We start from the raw sequence: 21,930 nt of genomic DNA, 5'->3' as shown, positions 1-21,930 counted from the left end.
AAGAGTTCTTCATGGATTCATTTTACATTGAGCTACATGAGCTCTTTTAACTATCCCTGTAACATGCAAAGAAAAAAATCTTTAATTTCAACACTTACATTTAACTACCTACCAGTTTATTTTTGAAATTCCACAGCAATAATGATTTTGTCTTGTCCAAGAGCTTTGATACTACAACTCCCAGCACCCCTGAAGGCACCTTGCACCACATGTACATTGCAAAGATGGTCTTCCCATCATGCGAGGCTATACAGAGGAACAGTAACACCTCCCAGCAACAAACGCGCCTGGATACAAATAAGCCGGTCAGCTCTCAGTGTTCGGCGAATGGCAGGCAGGGAAGCAATAGGTAGTTACTGGTATTTACCCTCTTCACCAAGTCAGTAGTTTGAGTGAGCATGACGATCAGATTACGAGTGCTGCGGATGCCAAGATGTAGAGTCTTTAAATGGCTACTGGCTCATTTCTAACTGTGTATTTAAAATGTTTGCACATATCAGTACACAAGATTTACGGGATGCCTTATTTATAACTGACTATACATAAGATAACCACATTACCAAATACAAAAAAAAAGTTTGTGTTCGTATGCCACTTAACTTTACTCACTCTTGTCACAATATCAAACCCAAACTGGCAACATAAACTTCTGTCATGTCAGTGTGTCTGTTTTCATGCAGTACTTATGCTGTGAATGTACAATGGCACTTATCGCTGAATCTATATAAAATTGGTATCTTTTTGGTGTCTGATATAAAAAAAACTGAGAATATCTTCTATAATTTCAGTGTGTACTTGTGTCCGTTTGCATAAAATACACAATGACAATTATTGATAAATCTGTATCCTCTTGGGTGTTTGACATCAACAGAAATTGCCTCAACAGAAACGGAGAATATTTTCTCTAGTATTACTCAATTATGACAGTAAAATACTTTTTTTGTTTCTAGTACATTTGCCACTTGGCAGAGGTGCTCAATTCCACAATTATCTTGGGCTACCACCATGACAAAATAATCAGACTTCTCAAATTTAGTGTCAGATGGTTCAAAACCCTGTGTTTTACATGGACATACACGGGTGTGCACAGTGGGTGTGCACAGTGGTATTCTTTTACAGATAAAAAATAAGAAATTATCATGTCCTGAATGGATCTCATATTTTAAAAGAAACCTGTCAACAACACTCTTTTGTAAATGAACTAAGGAAATATTATGTCTTCTATACAAAGATAAAGCCTGGGAAGAGTTAGAGCGTGCTACAGCTTTGAAAGACCCCGGCCTGTTTTGGAAGGTGGTGAATAGAGGTTCCTTTGAAACAGAAACCTCTGAGGGCCTTGGAGGTAATATAGCCCCTGAGGCCTGGGTAACTCATTTCTGTAGTATATTTGAGGGCACCCCCCTAAGAAATATGCGGGAGAGTGTGTATGATGTGGCTCCTAACCTAGCAATCAGATTCTCACTACAGGAGGTTATTGATGCGATACAGAGTTGTGCGCATAATAAAGCTCCGGGCCCGGACTCGATCCCGATGGACCTGTATAAAGCTAACCCTCAGTTATGGGCACCTATCCTCCTAAATGTTCTCAATGCAGCCGTAACTGTGGGCATCCATGCCTCTTGGAGATTGGCATGCATAGTCCCAGTGTTTAAAAAGGGTGATCGAAATGATCCTAAGTCTTATCGCCCTATTTCACTGCTGGATTCCTCTGTGAAGATTCTGGGACGGATTATCCTAGGGCGTCTGGAGGCCTGGATGATAGGAAATGATATCTTAAGTCGGGAACAGTATGGCTTCAGGGAAGGCCTCGGCACGCAAGAACAGTGTCTCAATTTACTGATGATAATCAACAAATACACGCAGGCCAGGAAAGGTACCCTTTATCTTGCTTTTATGGACCTTAGCTGTGCTTTTGATAAAGTGAACCGGTCTTTATTATGGGAGAGGCTAATTCAGTTAGGATTGGACCCTATTATTGTAGAGCTTCTCCGATATCTTCATTCAGGGACAGTAGCAAATGTGAGGGTGGGCCCAAATGGGGAATGCTCTGAGGCTTTCAAGCTTTCAAGGGGTGTGCGCCAGGGGTGTGTCTTGGCCCCTACCTTGTTCCTTCTATACACAAATGGACTGACAGATTTTCTGATGGAACACTGCAGGGATGTCCCGAAGGTGAAGGGTATTGATATCCCTGTACTGACGTATGCGGATGACGCGGTCCTTATGGCCCGCACGATGAATGGTCTCCGAGAATTAGTTAGAGCTTATGTTGTCTTTATGTCAGCTTTGGGACTGGAGGTCAATTTTAAGAAGTCGCACTTTATGGTTTGTGGTAAACCTATGAGTAGAGTGGGGGAGCTAAGGGTGGAGGACCAAGTTATTAGCAGAGACCACGAGTTCCCATACTTAGGGGTCATTTTTGATGAGAAAGGATCTTGGAAACCCTGTATTGCTAGAAGGATTGTGCTTTTTCATGCAACAGTTGGTGTAACCTTTGACTTTGCGGCTAGGGTAGGTAGCAAACCGATCAAACCCCTGCTTGAAATCTTTAGGCGGAAATGCCTACCTGTCCTTTTGTATGGTTCAACACTTTGGGGGTTTAGGGATACCCGAGCCCTGATGGTGGAAGAAAATCGTTTCTGTAGAAGGCTTCTGGGTGTTGGTCAAAATACTCCTGGATTTTGCCTTCACCTGGAACTGGACCTTGAGTATGTACAGGACACTACCCAGCTGGCTCCCCTTTTGTTATGGATTTCAGTTTGGAGTAACGAACATGCCTCTCTTAATAGGGATATCCTAAGGGATTGTTTGGCCTGCGACAATGTAAAGCATATTCCCTGGCTGTCGTACATAAGGAAGATGGCACATGACCTGGGGCGGCCTGAATTGTTTGATTATCCCGAGGACCTGACTAGCTACAATAAGAAATTGGTTAAGGATAACTTTCAGAGAATCCAGGAGATCAAGAGGGAGGGGGAGGCTCTAAGGAAAAAATCGATCAGGGAATTTACTATGCTAAAGATGTGGGTGGGTCCTGAGCGATATCTCTTAGAAATCAAGGATGTGAGGGAAAGGTCTCTCATAACTCGATTTCGCTTGGGGATCATTAGAAGTAATTAGTGCTTCCCCCTAGGTCAGTATGGGGAGAAATGTATTAGACCCTGCCCCTGTGATGGGGTGTCCCATCAGACTTTGATCCATTTTACACTGTTCTGTGTCTTTTATGCTCCATTTAGAACCCGATTCCTACTACCGCTCCTTAGGCCCAGGGTTTTGTGCAACACCGTCCTGCTTTCATGTGGCTGCAAATGGCCTCAGATGTACTGGTATGGAAGGGCCTGGGATCATTCCTGAAGGGAGCTACTACTTTGCGCAAAAATGTAGAATTTTTAGAATGATCTCATTTATTTTTCTTCAGTTTTTATGAATGAGATTTTTATCTTCTTCTGTTTTTTATTTTTTATATGTATATGTGTATATATATATATGTGTATATATATATATGTGTATATATATATATATATATATATATATATATATATATATATATATATATATATATGTATGTGTATATGTATGTATATATTTATTTATATGTACATGTTTTTATGATGGGTGCTTTTATTATACATGTTTTTTATTGGTATTCTTATAATGTTTTGTTGATTATGTGTTGTAATGGATGAATTTTTTTATACTGAATAAAGCTTCTTCTTCTTCTATGCCTTCTATGGATTTCAATAAAACGCTGAAAAACATTTACATGGAATCTTTTAGCTTTTGGTAAAACCTCACAGATATGGAAATTACCATTTAGATGACGATAAATGTTATTCTTCATCCTTACTAAGTGTCTGACTACAGAGGAATTGCCCACCCCATGCTGATCAGCCAAGCTGGATCCACCCTACGTACGTACAGTAAGGGTGCGAGTGATAACACCAGTATGGTAATGTGTTTAGGTGATTAGTGGTGCTAGACATTGTGAGAAACAACAAGTCCAACAATCCTGTGTGAGTTGATCTGCAGTGTTGATAACTATGGGGGGGTTGCACTATAAACATTCAATTTGTGTCCACTTGTAACACAGTGGATGTTACCGGAATTCATTGAAAGAATTTCATTTTGTTCTGTTATGTTTATTTCAACTTTTACGGCAGGTGTTTCCAACAGGAGAAACGTTACACTTATGAGAGAGTTAGGCCTCATTATGTGCACGGCACATTTTTAGAGTAAGTAGGCAGGAAGCGTAGGAGCCCTAAAGAAGGCCGCTGAGCTGCAAGGGCTTTGTATCCGGCCCAAGATTGTTGGCTAGTTTATATGGGCAGTTGAAACACTACAGTTCTATCTCTACTCGTTGTGTTTTTAACAATATCTAAGGCTTACACTGAATAAAGGAAACATTTGGGTATAACCTTGTGATACATTTTTCTGGAAAAAAGAAGATGTCCAGATAAAAATATCTAAGAAATCCCTTTAGAGGTTGCGTCCACCAGAGTGGTATTGGTGTCGATCAGTCGCCTATGATGAACTAAGCCATTGTGGGTGATGCGACCTATCCAGAATTGTGACTTTCCTGCTAACTTTCCATCTAGCCATTAGTTGTGTGAATATATCTAAATAAGGAGGGTATGCCTTGATGAGTCCCTCTTTCTCTTCCTTTGCATATTGAAAAGATGGTTACTGAGAATTAAAGCTGTTATTAACCAATAAGAGTTTAACAGTTTCATGAGTGTCAAAAAAATTCAAGACAGTAATGTTGGATGTTGCATTGCGGAGCATCAATCAATGTTATAAGGAATCTCATTAAAGATACACCCATGGGTAATGCCCAGAATTAAAAACTTTGAGAGAGATATGTCAACTTGTCTAATCCAACCAATAGATGGAAAGAGTAGGCACAGCAGGTGACTAGCAGGCTGATGCAAACTGTGTACTGATGGCCCATACTTTTGTCCCCCGTGAAGAACGAAGAACACAAGCAAAGGCTGATCACCACTTCCAGACCCTCATTTATAGCTCCCAGTTCCAGCCATATGTGCAAGACAGAAAGAGCCTGGTAAAAAAAAAGGTTAAATGAGGGAGAAGCAAGCAGAGTCTAACAGATGCTAGACCACAGACATCATCAAGGGTTCAGCGTGGTCGTCCTCCAACCTTAAAGAATTACATTGACTTTTGATTGGGAAGCTCTTTGCTAATTGAGATGTGGTAATTAGTTACATCCCCTTTTTCACTAACTCAATGTAACTGATTAATATAGGAGTACATTTTCGATAGTTGCATTTCTACTGGTCGAACAACTGTTGTGTCCAGAGCTGTGATTGGTAAAGAAGCCTAAGTCATGTAAGAATCAGGCCCTACCACCTTAAAACGTCCTTCCACCTTTGAAAGAACTTCTGTAAAGGTTTGCGTAAGCTGACCACAATATATTTTTAAATCATAATTCCAGTCGTATTCCTGAAAAACACCTCATTCCTAGAGAAACAACTGAAACTTAACTGGTTATAAACATTTTTTTCCTGTTAATTTTGTCATGCTGAAAGGGGCACGGTGAATCCGTCTCTGCAGTCATACCCAGAGCCAGCCAACTGCCAGTAGTGGGCACCTGCTAACAGCGTTTCGAATCTGGAGCAGAATGAACCGATTTTTATTGGGGGAGTGTTGTTTTGAACTGCGAAATCGCCTTGTACTTTTCCATCTGCAGATCACCAATGCCTCCTTGTAAACGTGACACAGACGTTTGCAAAAACAACGTTTTCAATAACAGTGATATTTTTATGCCAGGCAGAATTTATTGCGAAAATCTCTATATCCAACTTACTTTTCATACCCCCAAAGCTGTGTTTTTAATGTTATCCTCTGGCCTCTGAGTAAACCAGTAAACGTGTTGTCCCTGTTAATCCATGTTGTGACCACTCAGTTGCTGCTCTATTGCTCCCTTAGATATTCTGGAGTTCAAACAATTATTACCCTTTTTTCAAGTCCATTTAAAACTCTTGCTCGGGTGCTAGACAAAAAATACCTCGGTGTGTGTCTGTTTCATTTCTTTTGCCCCTCTCATCGGGATAAATAAATTTACAGAAAACCACACTGATAGCAGCCTAACAACAATCAGCCATTTTGTTTAATATCAGAAACACCTGTTAATCACTGCCACTCAATACAAGTCGCACGTGCAACTGTGACCTTCACACTTCTTGTTTTTGTACCAAAGAAGGTGCGAATTCGTCTTGGCGGTCACTGTCTTCCAATGGATTAAGGGGTGTGGAATTCTGCAGGGGGCTGAGGATAGCTAGGTTGCTGGTGCATGGACCACATCGCAGCAACGTATCTGGGACGAAACAGTGGTGTAAGGTAATGGATCTGGTGTAGAAAAGAGATAAAGAAAATCTGCACCTCTCTAGCATCCTAAATATGGCAAAAGAAGACGGAATGGAACTTACTTGCGCCGGCGAGCTTCTTTCATGATGCGCTGTTCTTTTGCTTGGCTGTAGATCATTTTCGGGAGGTGACGGTGGCGAGCTATGCGTTTGATCTGAGGGTGGTGCTTAAATTTCTCCTTCAGTTTCTCGTTATAATTCAGAGCGGCTTTCTCTCGCGGGGCCAGCTAAGGAAAGAGAAGAATGTCACATACGCAGCCACTTACACTCAATGTCATCAGCTGTGGCCACAGGTACTACTAACAGCTGGTCGCTGAAGGTCTACAAGATGCGGTTACTACAACGTCTTGTAAAAAGTAACACAAACATGGTGTTACTACTCCATACATCACTGATAATGTCCTTAAGGCACTAAAACACAGAAGGCAAAGATTTAAAATAATTTTAGGCGCGAACGTACCTGTGCTCTATGGATAGCTGTGCCACCTGCAATTCTTTTTACTTATTCTGTCCTACACAGCTTTCCCCCAAGTGTGCTTCACAATTACAGTCTACTCAGGGGGCTTCATCATTTTCTTAATGGCCCGCGGCAGTCTGCGCACAGCGTACCTCCACCAATTGAAGTGGGTCAAAACTGTTCCTTCAACAGACTCTCGAGTCAGAGCTGCAATAAAGGCGACGGCAGAGACGTTTCAACCTCTGCATAGGGGCTTTTTGTAACATGCTTGTGTGATTAGGCTTACATTTGGTGAGCCACACAGTGAGTGTGGTATGAGTTTTGCGACAATGGCTTGCAGACACCTCAGAATTACCGTTCTCTTGTATAGGGTATGGCTAATATGGATTCACAGTCCCTATGGCATCCCCTGGAGCTATACCACAGGAATCCTTGAAATTAATTCAGTCTCATTCCAGGTTAAGGCAAATGTTCAACTCTGAGCTCTGTCAGAAAACTTAGGATTGCCCATTGTGTATTGTTAACCAGTTTTCAAAAGGAAAGATCTGAAATCAACACAGGCCTCAAGGGAGGAGGGTGGGTACATGTGAATCTACAGCACTACAAACTAGGAATATATGTTTACAGGATTAGTAACATGTATTTTTCAAATGTAGCATGTATGGCTTTAGATACACATGCCCTGAACAGAATAAAAATCAGTATCCTTGTAAAGTGGTGGCTTGATTGTGCCTATGCCGATGTCTGGAACACAGTGCTTAAGGCTGTCTGGTTAACCATAGTCTGTTGGCGGGCCAGGATTTCCACACAATAGTATTTGGCAAAAGCATGTAGGGTGGACCAAACGGCCGCTATGCAGATGTCAGCTAGTGGCATGTTGCCTTGGAACATCATGGCTGTCACTTTCCTACGGGTGGAGTGATCCCTGGGCAGAGAAGGTTGGGCTCTCTTAGCTTTGTGGTAATCAGTCTGGATGCACTTGACTATTCATCTTGCTTGGCTAGCCTTAGAGATGGAATGCTCCACAAAGGCAATGCAGAGCTGCTCCAACTTATGAAGGGACTTGCTCTTGTCAATTTAGTACATGAGAGCTCTTTGGACATTTAGCTGTAAACCTCTTTCTGCTACAAAGTTGGGCTTTGGAAAAAATACTGTGAGCTCTATGGTTTGCTTTAGGTGGATGGGTAAGAACACCTTGTGGAGATATTGAGGATTGGTTCTGAGAACAAGTTCATCTTTATAAAGGTGAATGACGGTTTCTTGTGAAGGGAGTGGTTTGAGTTCACTAATGTATCCGTGGGAAGTAATGGGCAAAAGGAAAGCTACCTTCCAGGAAAAGAACTGGAGTGTAAATGTTCAAAGGGAGGCACCATAAGCCTTGTGAGGACAATGCTGTGGTTCCACACAGAAGTTGGAGGTATTCTTGGGTTGGGGATTGTGGGGGGCATGATCCTCTTGAGACCCTCCAAGAAAGCCTTGACTACTGGAATTATGAATAGGATTGAGTGGATGTTCGTCTAATCTTCTTCACAACATACGGAAGGAAGATGAGAGGTAATTCATCGTGCCCAATCCTGACTAATTCATCCATAATACATTGCCCATGAACTATAGGTACCTGGAGATGAGGTTTTGGCAGTTTGAGCTCTCAAGGTGGCAAACAGGTCTATTTGTGAGGGACCCGAATGATGGAAGGACATTTGTAGGTCGAGTTCCCTCTTGCAGACTTGTTGCTGTGCCCTGCTGAACATGTCTGCAAAGTTGTTATACAAACTCGGAAAGTGTTCCGCTAGGAGATGTATGCTGTGGCAGATAGCACAAGGCCAAATCTCATGAGCTAGTGCTAAGAGATGGGGAGAATGGGTGCTTCTGAGTTTCTGTAGATAAAATACTGTGGTGGAGTTGTCCATCTTGAAGAGGACTATGTTTCCGCAAATGACCTGGAAGAAGGCTTTAAGGGCTAGATGTAATGCTAGCAGTTTTAGGTAACCTATGTGGTGGCCTCTGTGCTGAGGTGGCCACATCCCCAGGGCAGTCATGTTTTGAGATGCACATCCCTAAACTGGGAAAGAGGTGACTATGATGATTGTCACTTGCAAACTAGTGTTTGTGAAAGGACTTCGCCACATGCAATTGTTACAGTTCAACCAATATGGTGCGTGCTGGCATTTATCAACACCATCTTCCCAGTGATATTATTTCTGTGACCACTGCCCCACAAGGCACTATTGTAGGGAGCACAACATGAAGCCTGTGGTGAGGTACAAGGGAGAAGCAGGATGTCATCATCCCAAGAAGGTGCATCACTGCTCTGACTGTGAGATGACAACTGGACAAAAAAAGAGGCAACAGCCTGCCAGAATGTCAGCACGCTTTGTTTGCTGGGATTACTGCATTCAATAGGGACCTTAGGAAAGGCTGGAGGTGGAACTTGGTGGGATTTATAGTGAATTTCAAGCTGTGGAGCAGGTGAACAGCTGCTGAGTGTAGGATAGGCACTGCTACTTGCCGCCACTCTTGATGAGCCAATCAGCAAGGCAGTGGAAGATGTGAGTGCCCTCTTTGCAGGTGGGTGGCCACCACTGCTTGGCAATCTGTGAACATTCATGGAGCCCAAGTGTCCTCAAAAGGAACTGGTGGTGATGTCCACTTACCACAAAACAAAGATACTGGTAATGGGCAGGGTGGATGGGTATGTGAAAGCAGATATTCTTGATATCGATCATCGTTATGTAATCAACTTTTCGGATCACAGGAATGATGTCCGGTGTCTAATCATATGGAAATATTCCTAGAGGATGTATTGGTTGAGAGATCTGAAATCTAAGATAGGCCTAGGGATGTGTCCTTCTTGGGGATAAGAAAGCACAGGAAGCGGACACCCTTTCCCCACTAGTGTGGAGGTACACGCTCTATTATAATTCTCTGTGCATTCTGCAGAAAGAAGGGCTCAGGCTTTTTCTTCAAGGAAGTGGAAATTGTCTCTGCTGAGGACATGTCTGTGGGATGGGATGTTGGGCGGGGTCTAGTCAGTAGTTGTGGCAAACCAATGCTGATAGAACCCAATGATGCAACGTCCTCCGAGCAAGAGAGGAAGTTGTGTATTCTCCTCCCGACAAAGTGACATGTGTTTAGGGGGGTAGGCAGGACAAGTCACTGTTTGGAAGTGGAAGTTCCTTTACCAGACCCACCTCTGACATTCCCTCTGCTGTTACCCCTATATGTAGCCTGTGTCCCCCCCATAGAAAGTGCACAACAAATGTTAGCAGTTGAGGTAGCTTTGCCCTTTGGGCACTATTTCCTCCCCCTCTTCCTGTACTTCTCTGGGAGATGTTTGAACAATTCTTGCATCTTCCACCACTTGGACCTATCATATCTAGAGAGGTGCCCAACAGAATTAGCTATGCACCAGTCAATGGCAGGTCATACTGCTACCCTTTTGCCTACAGCATTGATATTCTTGCTTTATCAGGCTTCAGGACGTCGCCAATAGCTTGGGAGGAGGCCCTTTTATGAGCAGTGTAGACTACTAATGAGTCGGGGGAACCTGGGTTCCTCCTGGGGGAGTAAAGATATATATATTTATACACACACACATGACGTGTGTTTAGAGGGTAGGCAGGGCAAATTGCTGTTTGGAAGAGGAAACTCCATTACCATCACCTCCTATAAAGTCATCACAGCACTCCACGTTAACAACTACTCCTTATTGTTCGCTAACTAGACAAGTAATGCAATTATTTGAAAAAAATATACATTGAGTCAACTGACAAAATGTTGTTGCACTGCCAGATAACTATACTCTGGACAGCTTTCTTCACAAATGTGTGAGCAACTCTTGTTAGTCCCTTCAATATGTTCTTGGTGCTAGTGTACACAAAAGGCCATGCAGCTTGATATAATTTCACTAGAGGGAGATCTGAAAAACACGTCCTTTCCCCGTCGAACTGACTTGTTTACACACACACACACACACACACACAAGGCAACTGATAATATAAATGTACGTTCTACCTGAAAATGGGTTATTTTCTGAAATATGAACGTGTGTTTTTCTATGACTGGCTCCTTTCAACAATGCATTTTTTAAAGGTAACAATGAACAGCTATGTTGTGATTTTGTTTAAGAAGCCTATTTTCCATTTTGGTCTTTGCGGAGGAAGGGTGAATACTGGGAGAGACACTGATTGATTTAACTGAAAGTATAAGTGGCAGAGCAGCTATCAAGTGGATTGCAAACTGGACTGACTAAACAGATGTGTGCCAGAAAAGCAGTTGGAAAACTCATTCCAGTGCAGTAATTAGAAGGACCAAAAGTGGACCTTGCAGTGTGTCGGAAACCAGATAGAATGCCTTTGCTGGATCTGAGCATGTAGAGCCATTATCTGAAAAGAGGGAAGGTACAAAACCCACTCTGATGTTTTTTCTTTGCCTAGATTATAAATGAATCTTAACTTTATTAAAACTAAGGACAGGCTCAGCAGTATAAAAACCTAGTTCTTTCCACCAGCGGCTCCTCCGTAATGGGAGAGGAGCGTTGCGCCTCTGCGCCAGCAGGTGAAAAATACAATGATAATGAAACAATTTTACTATCATTTTATTTTTTACTGGGTGAACCTATCCAAGTCTAGGGCGGGGCCAGGCAATCCTCGGTTGACAGCGACAGGGGCTGGGAGGAGGAGTGGTGGGCAGTGTAAGTGCGCATGTCCGTTTGGACGGCCAACTCAGCACACCCACTTATATTTCTCCAAATAGCTGTGTTGCACAGATGGGTGGAGATTGGGCACAGGCTCTCAGTCCCTTAATGAGCACCTATCCAGGCCGCTCAGACAAATCCTGGTGCTGCTCTCATGCTGGGTAACACTTTGTGTTGGCAGAAGCCGCCACTGGTTATTTCTCCAAGGGACAGTGAACAACCATAAACAAAAAGGACTGTTGTTGACTGCCAGCCTAATGGTTTTGACAATAGCTGAACTTGTGTACACTCCACAGCACAGTCTTAGAATGTTTTTGAAATAAAGTTTCACGCAAACATTCCAAGATGGCAACCCTTGCATTCACGTTCATGCCACCAAAAGGGCAGTCATTTGTAATGGGTTGAAAGCCCATTCAAAAATGGCCACCCAGGCATGTGCATGTCCGTGCATATGCGTACACACGGGAGGCTATTCTGTAATAAGCTGAAAGTCCAATTCAAACCATGGAAGCCGCAGGCAGTGTGCCTGTGGAGTGGCAGCATACTGCAAGTGCTGGCAAGGTCCCACTAACAGTATCTGGGAGCTGCTGGCCCTCACCAAATCCAAAATATGTATATACGTATGATTTCTAACAAAATCAAAAGGTCCTTGCCAACGGCAAACATAAAAATTGTTATCTGCACTTCCAGTGCAGACAGTGACATAGAAGATATGACAAAACCCAACACTTTCATAAATATACAAGCATAACAAAGTACATATAATAATGTACATGCAGCAACATGCATACAGTGTTACTTTTTATGTGTCCGATAAGAATATGTGAGATAAACAATCCTATTTATCACACTGTAGAACTTCACAAACTAAAACTATGTCATAAACATTCAACTTTTCCTTTTTACTCTCGCAGCAATCCAAAAGGCTAAAAAAAAAAGCATGATAGGAAAAAGGATCACTACACCAGATACACATATTAACACAAAACTAAATCACACCCTCATGATGCAAGAGCACTGCATAGCTACAGTACATGGCTATGTGAAAACATAATCAATATTTGTGATCTGTCACCCATTAGGCACAATTTGCACTTTAATGACTATTCCTTCATTCGTACATTTACATAAAAAAACATTTCAGGATAAGCAACCATTTTCCAAATACTCTTTCTCATATCAACCATTTTCACACATTATTATTCCCTTTAGTGAGAGTACTGCTAAATGCAGACGCCACACTTTTCAAGATGCCTTGTAGTGGGCTTTCTACAACTTTAGGACTTGTCTCCTTGCCAACAGTTCTGAATGACAGCGGTGGCTGGTGATCTTTGATAGTGGCGGGTGTACTCCTTGCCCAAACTTCAGCAAGTGCTACTGACTTCTTCCAAGAGTTTTCAGGGGATTTCTCCCACTGAGACCATTTTGAAAAAATTGGTCAAGTACTGCAGTTTAAAGAATAATGTTCCCATAAATTTGCTCAAAAGCCATCACCTCTTAAAGGAGACTCATTAAATATTCAAGTACTTTGATGGTGTGCCAAACCAGCGTAGCATCATTCTCTCCAAGAATATGGGAGACTTTTATAAGACCCAATGTCAGTAGTAGGGAAGTCACGCAGAAGCAGATCAAAAGGATGGTGACACATCAGGGTTTGTTCGGGTCTGTTAAATTAAAGCCACTGATCCAGAGGGTTCAAAGGTATGTTTGGGTGTCAGCATAATGATGCATTATTACGTTGGCTATCCCCAAACAATTTTCTTGTCAGGAGATACAAGAATGAAGGTGACTAAAGAGGCTTTGAACACGGCTTTTTGGCTTCAAAACTGTGCCAAATTTAAACAATACTGGCACAGGTGGGCAAAGTACCAAGCAAGGGCATGCGCGAGCCAGTGCTGGATACACCCTTGGAGGAGGACTATAGTTTCCTTTCACCTCGAGCACTTCAGCAGGAAACTGAAAGCTAGACAACAGCGCAGGTTCTAGCTTTCAGTCTATCGCTTTTTCACCTCACCCTCCCCAATTTGGTACAGGATGGAGTCAATGAGGCTCCTGATAAATCCCTGCGGCAAGATGGGAGTGGGTATGGTGACAGTTTGTCTAAAAGATGGCACCAGCACTTTAGGGCTGAAGCATGAAGCACACAATGCTATTGTTAAAGAACATCATAAATGGGTTGGACAAAGATTAGCCAAGCCTGTGCGGACAAATAAGAAGGTTTGCCAGCAATAAAATTTGTCTGGTGAAGGTGACTGTACCTGCACCATCCAACAGACAGATTCAGTGACTCGTGCTGCTGCTCAGTGCTTAATGTGTAACATAAGGAGTGTTGGCGCCAAAGCACTGATCAAAAGACAGTATTTGGTGCTAATAAATGTCTCCATGCAGAATATCAAAAGCTGGGCAGTCCAGAATCCACCTCATGCCTCTTCAATCCACTGCAAGACGCTCCCTGACACTTCATCTCATTCTTGCAGGTTCCTGCTTTCTATCTTGTTGATGTTTTTTCCATCTTTTCTTCTTTCTTTCCCATTTGTGTGTTTTCTCCTACGTTGCTCTCGGGGAGGGTCTGATAATGAAACAAGTGCTGGTGATTCCCATCAGCCTAAAAAATGAGTGCTGGTAGGCCCCAACAGCAACCACAGGCTCCGTTTAAGCACTGCGGCTGCTACAATCTCACTCGCAATGAGATGTAACTTTTTTTTTTATTATACAAAGAGTAAACAATAAGGGTATTACTCATTATTAGTAAAATAGAGGAAACAATAAGGGCAGAGTACAAGGAAGGCCCAACCCTGATGCCCTTGAGGAAAAGCCGTCAAATGCTGTATGGAAGAAACACTTCCTGCATCAACCATGATTTATTAAATTCACAGAACCACATTAGACCTCGATAATATATAGTCTCAAAACTCTAGCACTTCCTCACTTATCCATATTAAGCAGGCCGAACTTTCCCAGTATTTGTTACATGTCCAGTATATATTTGCTGGGTTTAAGAACTTAAATATCTTGATAGGAGCAGCTAACAGCCCATAGAGCGAAACAATCAATCAATCAAGTGCACTCAATTGCCAGGCCCAAACCTTCCGTTTTACTACATGTAAGGCCACCCTATGAGCAGAGTGCAGTGTATTTAAAAGGTAGGACATGTACTAGTGTGTTTTACATTTCGTGGAATACTGTTAAATTCGTTTTTCACTGTTGCAAGAACTATGGGGGGTCATTCTGACCCTGGCGGTAGTCTACCGCCAGGGCCAACGACCGCGGGAGCACCGCCAACAGGCTGGCGGTGCTCCCATGGGCATTCTGACCGCAGCGGTACAGCCGCGGTCAGATACGGGAAACCGGCGGTGTCCCGCCGGTTTCCCGCTGCCCAACGGAATCCTCCATGGCGGCGCTGCAGGCAGCGCCGCCATGGGGATTCCGACTCCCTTACCGCCAGCCTGGCTCTGGTGGTAACGGGTGTCGCGGGGCCCCTTGGGGCCCCTGCAGTGCCCATGCCACTGGCATGGGCACTGCAGGGGCCCCCTAACAGGGCCCCACCAAGGTTTTCAGTGTCTGCCAAGCAGACACTGAAAATCGCGACGGGTGCAACTGCACCCGTCGCACCCCTTCCACTCCGCCGGCTCCATTTGGAGCCGGCATCCTCATGGAAGGGGGTTTCCCGCTGGGCTGGCGGGCAGCCTTCTGGCGGTCACCCGCCAGCCCAGCGGGAAACTCAGAATTACCGCGGCGGTATTCTGCCGGCGGGACTTTGGCGGGCGGCCTACGCCGCCCGTCAAAGTCAGAATGACCCCCTATATCTCCCTAGAGTAACATGGGGATTGCCTTGAAATATCTTTTAAGTGTAATTACCCAATGGGAGCAGCTAGAGATGAGGAGTTTGGGGTCCCTAAACTCACAATTTTAAAAAACAACTTTTGGTGTGGTTGGTTTTGAAATTGTAAGTTTGAAAATGCCCCTTTTAGAAACTGGGCATTTTCATGCTTAATCATTCTGTGCCTCTGCCTGTCTGGAATACATGTCCGGGTTGGGATGACAGTTGGACTGTTTGTGGTTTTCAAACTTTTTAATGCCGTGCTCCCCAGTGAAAAAATAAAAATCATCGGGCCCCCCTCAGAATTTTTCACAATTATTCTATTAAGGTGGCAATGTTTAAACATGTCGAGACTTATTTAAGCCCTGCAGTTAAGTTATGATACCTTTTAAAAAATGCAATAAATTGTTTTCTGCTTAAAACAAAGCACATTCATCTGCATAATGCTTCTTCTGGCGTGAGCCTGGTGCCCCCCCCTCCCCGATAACTTGAGGCCCCCCCTAGGGAGCTCGCCCCCAGTTTGTGGACCCCTCCTCTATACAGTCACACAAATGGAGTGGAGGTGTGCCCTGCATTTTCTGATGGGTCTTCCTGAGCTAGAATGGCTGGAGGAGCTGACACTCATCGGAATAGGGCTGTGCCTTTCCTTACACAAAGCAGTCTCCAACCCCCTGGAGTGTGTCTGGGGCCAAGGCAGGAAAAGCAGGGTCATGCGCACTATAAAGCGTTCTCTTTGAAGCTTGCCTACTTCAAAGACAGGTATGGGTATAAGTACTGGACCTCTGACACCACATAGTTAGAACACTTCTGGACAGAGGACATTCTGCCAGGAAGAAGAGCTGGATGCTGTAGGAGGGACTGTTGCTTAGTTGTGCTGGCCTGCTGCTTCTGTCCTGGGAGAAAAAAGACTGGAATTTGCTTCCTACATCCTGCTTTCTCCAAGGGCTTGAACTGAGCTTGCCTCCTGTCTCAGTGCTCTTCTGCTGAGAGTCCTGACTTGCTAAGTAGTGCCAACTCCAGTCCCTGGACCCTTGAAAGTGAGGTGGTGACCTGAAGGAGAAACTCCATACACAAACGTGCCACGGCGGAAAAATTGATGCAACGCCTGTCTCATGGCATGGCTGTAGAAACGACGCAGAGCCTGTTTCACAGCAGCTCCATCAACACAGTGTGTCTGGATTTATCATGCATCGCCCATGGGCGTCAATTTTCTAATCGACTCAGCACCGCAGTAAGGAACAGAGGCTGCATGTCCGGAAATCAATGCATCGCCTTTCCTGCGAGGAAAGAATTGACGGATCACCTACCCTGCACAGTAAGCAACTGACGCATTGCCTCACCTGCGAGGAAAGAGTTAAGGCCTCACCTCCCCTACGCAGAAAGGAACCAACGCATCGCTTTGCTTTTTCAGTGCCTAACCTCCCCTGCGGCTCGCATCGTCTTTGCTTTTGACGCATCCCTGGTGCTTTGTGCTAAAAAGATACAACTATTGATTCATAGGAACTAGGAGTCTTTTAAACATTTAAAAAGTTATATCTTTCCTTGTGTATGTTGGATTTTTGTCAATTTGTCTTGTTTAATTCAGATAAATAATCGCTATTTTTCTAAATTGGTGTGGAGTCCTTTTGTAGTGGTGTGGTGTGTGTATGTGTGTGCCCACATTTCTAGTAATCAAAACAAAACTGACAAATTTTATAAAATGTGCTCCTTTCATAAATGGCAACTAAAATTATCAGTATCATTCTCATAGCAAAAAGATTTAGTTAATAATGTATTCTTCTCCATTAAAATAATTCAGACTAAACCAAAGAAAAGTAACACATCTGAAGTTAAAAGAGATATACTGACGTGTGATTTTTAAATCCCTTCACTATGGGCAAAATAAAGCAGGGTGAAAAACTGAAAAAACAGTAAAATTATAAAACACGAATGTTGGGTCAACAACAGGAGAGCCCAATCTATTTTCAGAAGCTTACTTTCAACCAGAAAAAAGAAGGGAACTTTTTTAAGAAGCAAGTACATTGGACTTTCCCATTAATGAATAAGTTACTTATCCTCAGTCACGCTCTTTCAGGTAGAGACTTTATCTAGCTGAAGATTCCTCACCTTTTATATGTATTCCCAAGACGTCAGACTGGTCCAGAAACTTTTCAACAGTACTTCTGTGTACTGGTAGGTAGTGCTGTGGGGCTCCACACTGACACCATTCCGCTCCAGAAATGAAACGCAGAGTCTATATAGGCACCACTCACAAGCGCGGACATCAGTTGCTTTTAATACTCCCATAGAGTACGATCCAGCGGGAGATGGTTCTCTTCTGCACTACCTTGACTTTTTTTGCTCCAGAGAACCACACAATAAACTGATCCTCCACCTGGTATTTTTTGGTTCGATCTATGTAAAAGATCAATGCTCTCTTAGGGTCCATGCGATGGAGGGGTGAGTAGTAGCATAGGGCAGGGTAACAGTTTGACCATTGTGGAAGAACGTTGCAAAATTTGGTAAGAAGGATTGACAAGTTACTTACCTACGGAAACACCTTATCTGGTAAAGACAATATCTAGTTGCAGAGTCCTTACTTTAGAATTTCTCCCAGAGATCAGTCTGGATACAGAATTTTCTTTTAAGCAGCACCCCTGCATGCCATTAGGTAGCATCAATCGGCTCAGTATCTATACCTAAACCTATATAGGCTCGCTGACATCAGTTTGTTTTCACGACTTTCCATGCCAGGAGCGCAGAGCCATGAAAAACACTGACCATAGGTGCGTCAAAATTGGGGCAAGTCCCTTTCCCTCTAAATCAGCTAGCAGAGCGGGGATGATGGCTGGGTCGGTAAGGAATCTGTTACTAGATATTGTCTCTACCAGATAAGGCATTACCAAAGGTAAGTAACTTGTCCATCTGATAGAGACATCTAGTTGCAGATTCCTTACCTTAGAATAGAGACCCAAGCAATACCATCCCCAGAGATGGGTCTACGAACCAAGTCCTGCAGGACCAGACAGGCAAGTGCCCATCCCTACGGACCTGACTGTCCAGGCAGTGGTGTTTGGTAAATGTGTACAGGGATACCCACGTTGCCGTCTGACAGATGTCCAGGACTAGAACTCCACTTGCTAACGACTGGTTTCAGCTTTAGCTCTGGTAGAATGAGCACACAAGCCCTCATGTGTTGCTTCTTAGTTAAAGCTTAGCACATTTTAATGCAAAGTATGACCCATCTGGAGATGGTTCTCTTCTGCACTGCCTGACCTTTCTTCACACCCACATAACCAACAAAGAGTGTATCACACACACAGAACTCTTTGGTACGATCAAGGTAGAACATCAATGCTCTTTTTGGGTCCACGCAGTGGAGTCTTTCCTCTTACTTAGAAGGATGTGGGGAAGCGTAAAAAGTAGGCAAGGTGATGGACTGTCCTACATGGAAGGACCACATCAGAAATGTCAGAACCAAATTCAAGTCCCATTGGGCATAATGATTAGGGACAGAGGAAACGTATGAGTAAGGCCTTTACGAAATGTATGTACAATATGAGATTTAAACAAAGACAGCTGATCAGGCAGCTGTAAGAAAGCAGAGACAGCAGACAAACACCTTTAAGGGTGCCCAAAGAAGAGCCCTGCTGGGCCAACAAAAGTATAAACAATAGAATCTCAGAGAGAGAGGGGCAGAGAGCGGGTCAGTAGCCTTGCCTGTGCACCATGCCACAAATTTTTTCCAATGGCCGGTTTATACCATTTTGGTGGAGGGACAGCTGTCTGCCACTATAACATTACAGAATTTGGGCGGAAGGTCAAAAGCTGTCAACTGCAGCCACTCAATCTCCACACAAAAAGGCAGAGACTAGACAGGTTCAGGTGGAAGCCCCTTCCCCCGCTGCTGTGACAAATGATCCTCCAGAACTGGCAGTCTGATTGAAGGATCGATGGCCATGCTCATTAGCTCAGGATACCAGACTCTTCATGCCCAGTCTGGAGCCACAAGGATTACTTGGACCCGGTCATTCTTAATCTTCTTGAGAACTCAGGGCCAAAGTGGTATGGGCGGAAAGGTGTACAGGAGGATTGAGCTCCACTCAGAATGAAAAGCGTCGCCAAGCGAGTGTAGCATTGGAAACTCCAATGTGCAATACTACTGACATTATGCATTTTCTTTGGAGGTGATCAGATCTTACCAAGGCTCTCACCGCTGCTGAGAGCGACCTGGTCCTTCCTCCAGATGGAGACGCCATTCATGATCAACTAAGCATTGTCGACTGAATTTGTCTGCTCTGACATTCAGAGAGCCCACCAGATGTTGAACCACCAGGGATATGCCCTGCTCTCACAGCCACGTCCAGAGACACAGAGCCTCTTGACAAAGGGTCCTTAACCCCGCTATGCCCTGCTAGTTGCAGTACCACATGGCGATGGTGGTGTCCATGAACACCTGCACTACTTTCCCTTTTAGAGAGGGAAGAAATGCTTTCAATGCTTGTCTGATCGTCTAGAGCTCAACCAGGTTGATGTGGAATTCAGACTTAGCCGGGGACCAGACGCCTCAGATCTCTGCCTCTCCCAGGTGGCCACCCCATCCCAGGAGTGACACATCTGTCATTACTGTCAGATCTGATTGGGGAAGGGTGAGAGATCTGCCTCTGACCCAATTGCAGTTCGTCACCCAGCACTCCAGATCTAGCACAGTTCTCTCAGAGATTTGGATCATGTTGGAGAGTTACCCCTGATGCTGCACCCCCTGGAACTTCAGGTCCCACTGTGAGCCTGCATATGCCATCTGGCATGTGTCACCAGCAGGAGGCCATTAAGCCCACCAGCCTCAGAGTCATTCTCACTGAATCCAGGATGAAGGGCGAAACATCAGTATCAAAGACTGAATATCCTGTCCTCGCCGCTCAGGAGGATAAGCACGAAACTCCACTGTGTCCAGAACCATTCAGATGAAAGGAAGCATCTGAGGGGAGTCAGTTGTGACCTCAGCAGGTTTATAGTGAATCCCAGTGAATTCTAAAGGTCCGCTGTAGCCTGGAGGCAGGAGACGACAGCCTGGGGCAAACCCACCTTCAACAGCCAATATTCAAGATAGGGGAAGGATGATACCCCTGATCTGCACAGCTAAGCTGCGACCACTGCCATCACCTTGGTGAACACCAGAGGGGCACTGGTAAGGCCAAAGGGCATGGTGAACTGAACTTGCTTGTAGTCTACCAGGAACTGCAAGTAACATCTTTGGGCAGGCAGGACGGGAATGTGGAATTAAGCATCCTGCAACTCCAACGCTACCACCCAGACTCCTGGGTCGAGGGTGGACAAAACCTGAGTCAGAGTGAGCATTCTGAACTTCACCTTTTTGAGGAAGAGATTGAGGGACCAAAGGTCTAGGATAGGGTAGAGACCCTTGTTCTTTTTGGGTACCAGACAGTAGAACAAATAACAACCAGGACCTACTTCTGGCACAGGGACCCTTCTCTATGGCTCCCTTGGCCAAGAAAGTTGTAAACCTCCTTGCAGAGAAGTGCCAAGTGATCCTCCGTCATCCAACCCTAGGAGGGTGGCATGGATCGAGGGGTAGTCTCATTAGGGAGGGAGTAGCCCTTTCTGACTATATGCAACGCACACCTGTCTTGCGTGAAGATCTGCCAGCAGAGCAGGTGATGGCGAATCCTGCCTCCGACTGGTCCCAGGTGGGGAAAGTTTGGAGGCAGCTGTCAGGGAGTATTGGGGGCAGGTGGACTGGCCAGACCCCTGACTCCCTGAACCACGAGGACGGTGGATACCACGTCGCCAGCCACACCGAGGCTGGGCAGCATGAGCTGCATGGTGTACGGAGAAGAATGGATGTAGTAGGCCACCTCTTCAGTAGCCACAAAAGGGGCAAAAAGCATACTATTGGGGGGGGGGGGGGGGGAGGGCAGGGGTGGACACAGCTGAGAGGCCCAAGGACCTGGCCATAGCACGAGAATCCTTGAAGCCCTTGAGTGCCGAGCTGCTGTGTTTCTGAAGAGACGGGTGCCATCGAAGGGCATGTCTAGAAGGTTGGCTTGGATATCCCCCAAAAAGCCAGACGTCCACAACCAGGCCTAAGGGCCATCGCTGATGCAACTGCTCTGCCCAGTGAGTCCGTCATGTCCATCCCACATCTGATTGTGAACTTTGCAGCGTCTCTCCCATCAGCAACAGCTTGGGAGAGTACAGTCCGGGCCTCCTCCGGGACTTGAGACAGCACTTGTACAACTGTATCCCACAGCATGTGGTAATATCAGCCCAAAAGGCATGCGGTGTTCCGGGACCGCAATGCCAGGTTGAAGGGGAAAAAAATATCTTCTACAAAAGTTAGCCCAGCCTCTTAGATTCTCTATCCGTGGTTGTGGACGGGAACATGCCCTGGGAAGTTCACGGGGAGGGGTGTGTCAGTAAGAGCAGGTCGATGGCAGCGGGCCATAGTCCTGTTCACAGGAGCCCCTGTGCTGGGTTTGGACCAGGTACCCAGCAGGACATCAGTAAGAGCTTCATTGAAGGGCAACAGGGGTTCAGAGGAGGATGTCCCAGGCTGAGGCACCTCTGTTAGGAGGTTAGT

At 44.7% G+C, this 21,930-nt stretch overlaps 1 protein-coding gene across 1 annotated transcript in view; it reads right to left on the bottom strand.

Moving 5' to 3' along the window:
- DCAF13 (DDB1 and CUL4 associated factor 13) overlaps positions 1 to 21,930 on the bottom strand; it is a 283,160-nt gene that overhangs the window by 16,947 nt on the left and 244,283 nt on the right. The window contains exon 10 of the mRNA XM_069220596.1: positions 6,441 to 6,604. Within this exon, the coding sequence (XP_069076697.1) occupies positions 6,441 to 6,604 (164 nt within the window). The remainder of the gene's footprint in view (positions 1 to 6,440; positions 6,605 to 21,930) is intronic.

This window comes from Pleurodeles waltl, chromosome 2_2 (assembly GCF_031143425.1).
Source record: "Pleurodeles waltl isolate 20211129_DDA chromosome 2_2, aPleWal1.hap1.20221129, whole genome shotgun sequence".
In the NCBI taxonomy this organism is placed as follows: domain Eukaryota; kingdom Metazoa; phylum Chordata; class Amphibia; order Caudata; family Salamandridae; genus Pleurodeles; species Pleurodeles waltl.
The sequence above is the reverse complement of the archived record's forward strand: the minus strand, read 5'-3'. Positions and strand labels throughout refer to the sequence as shown.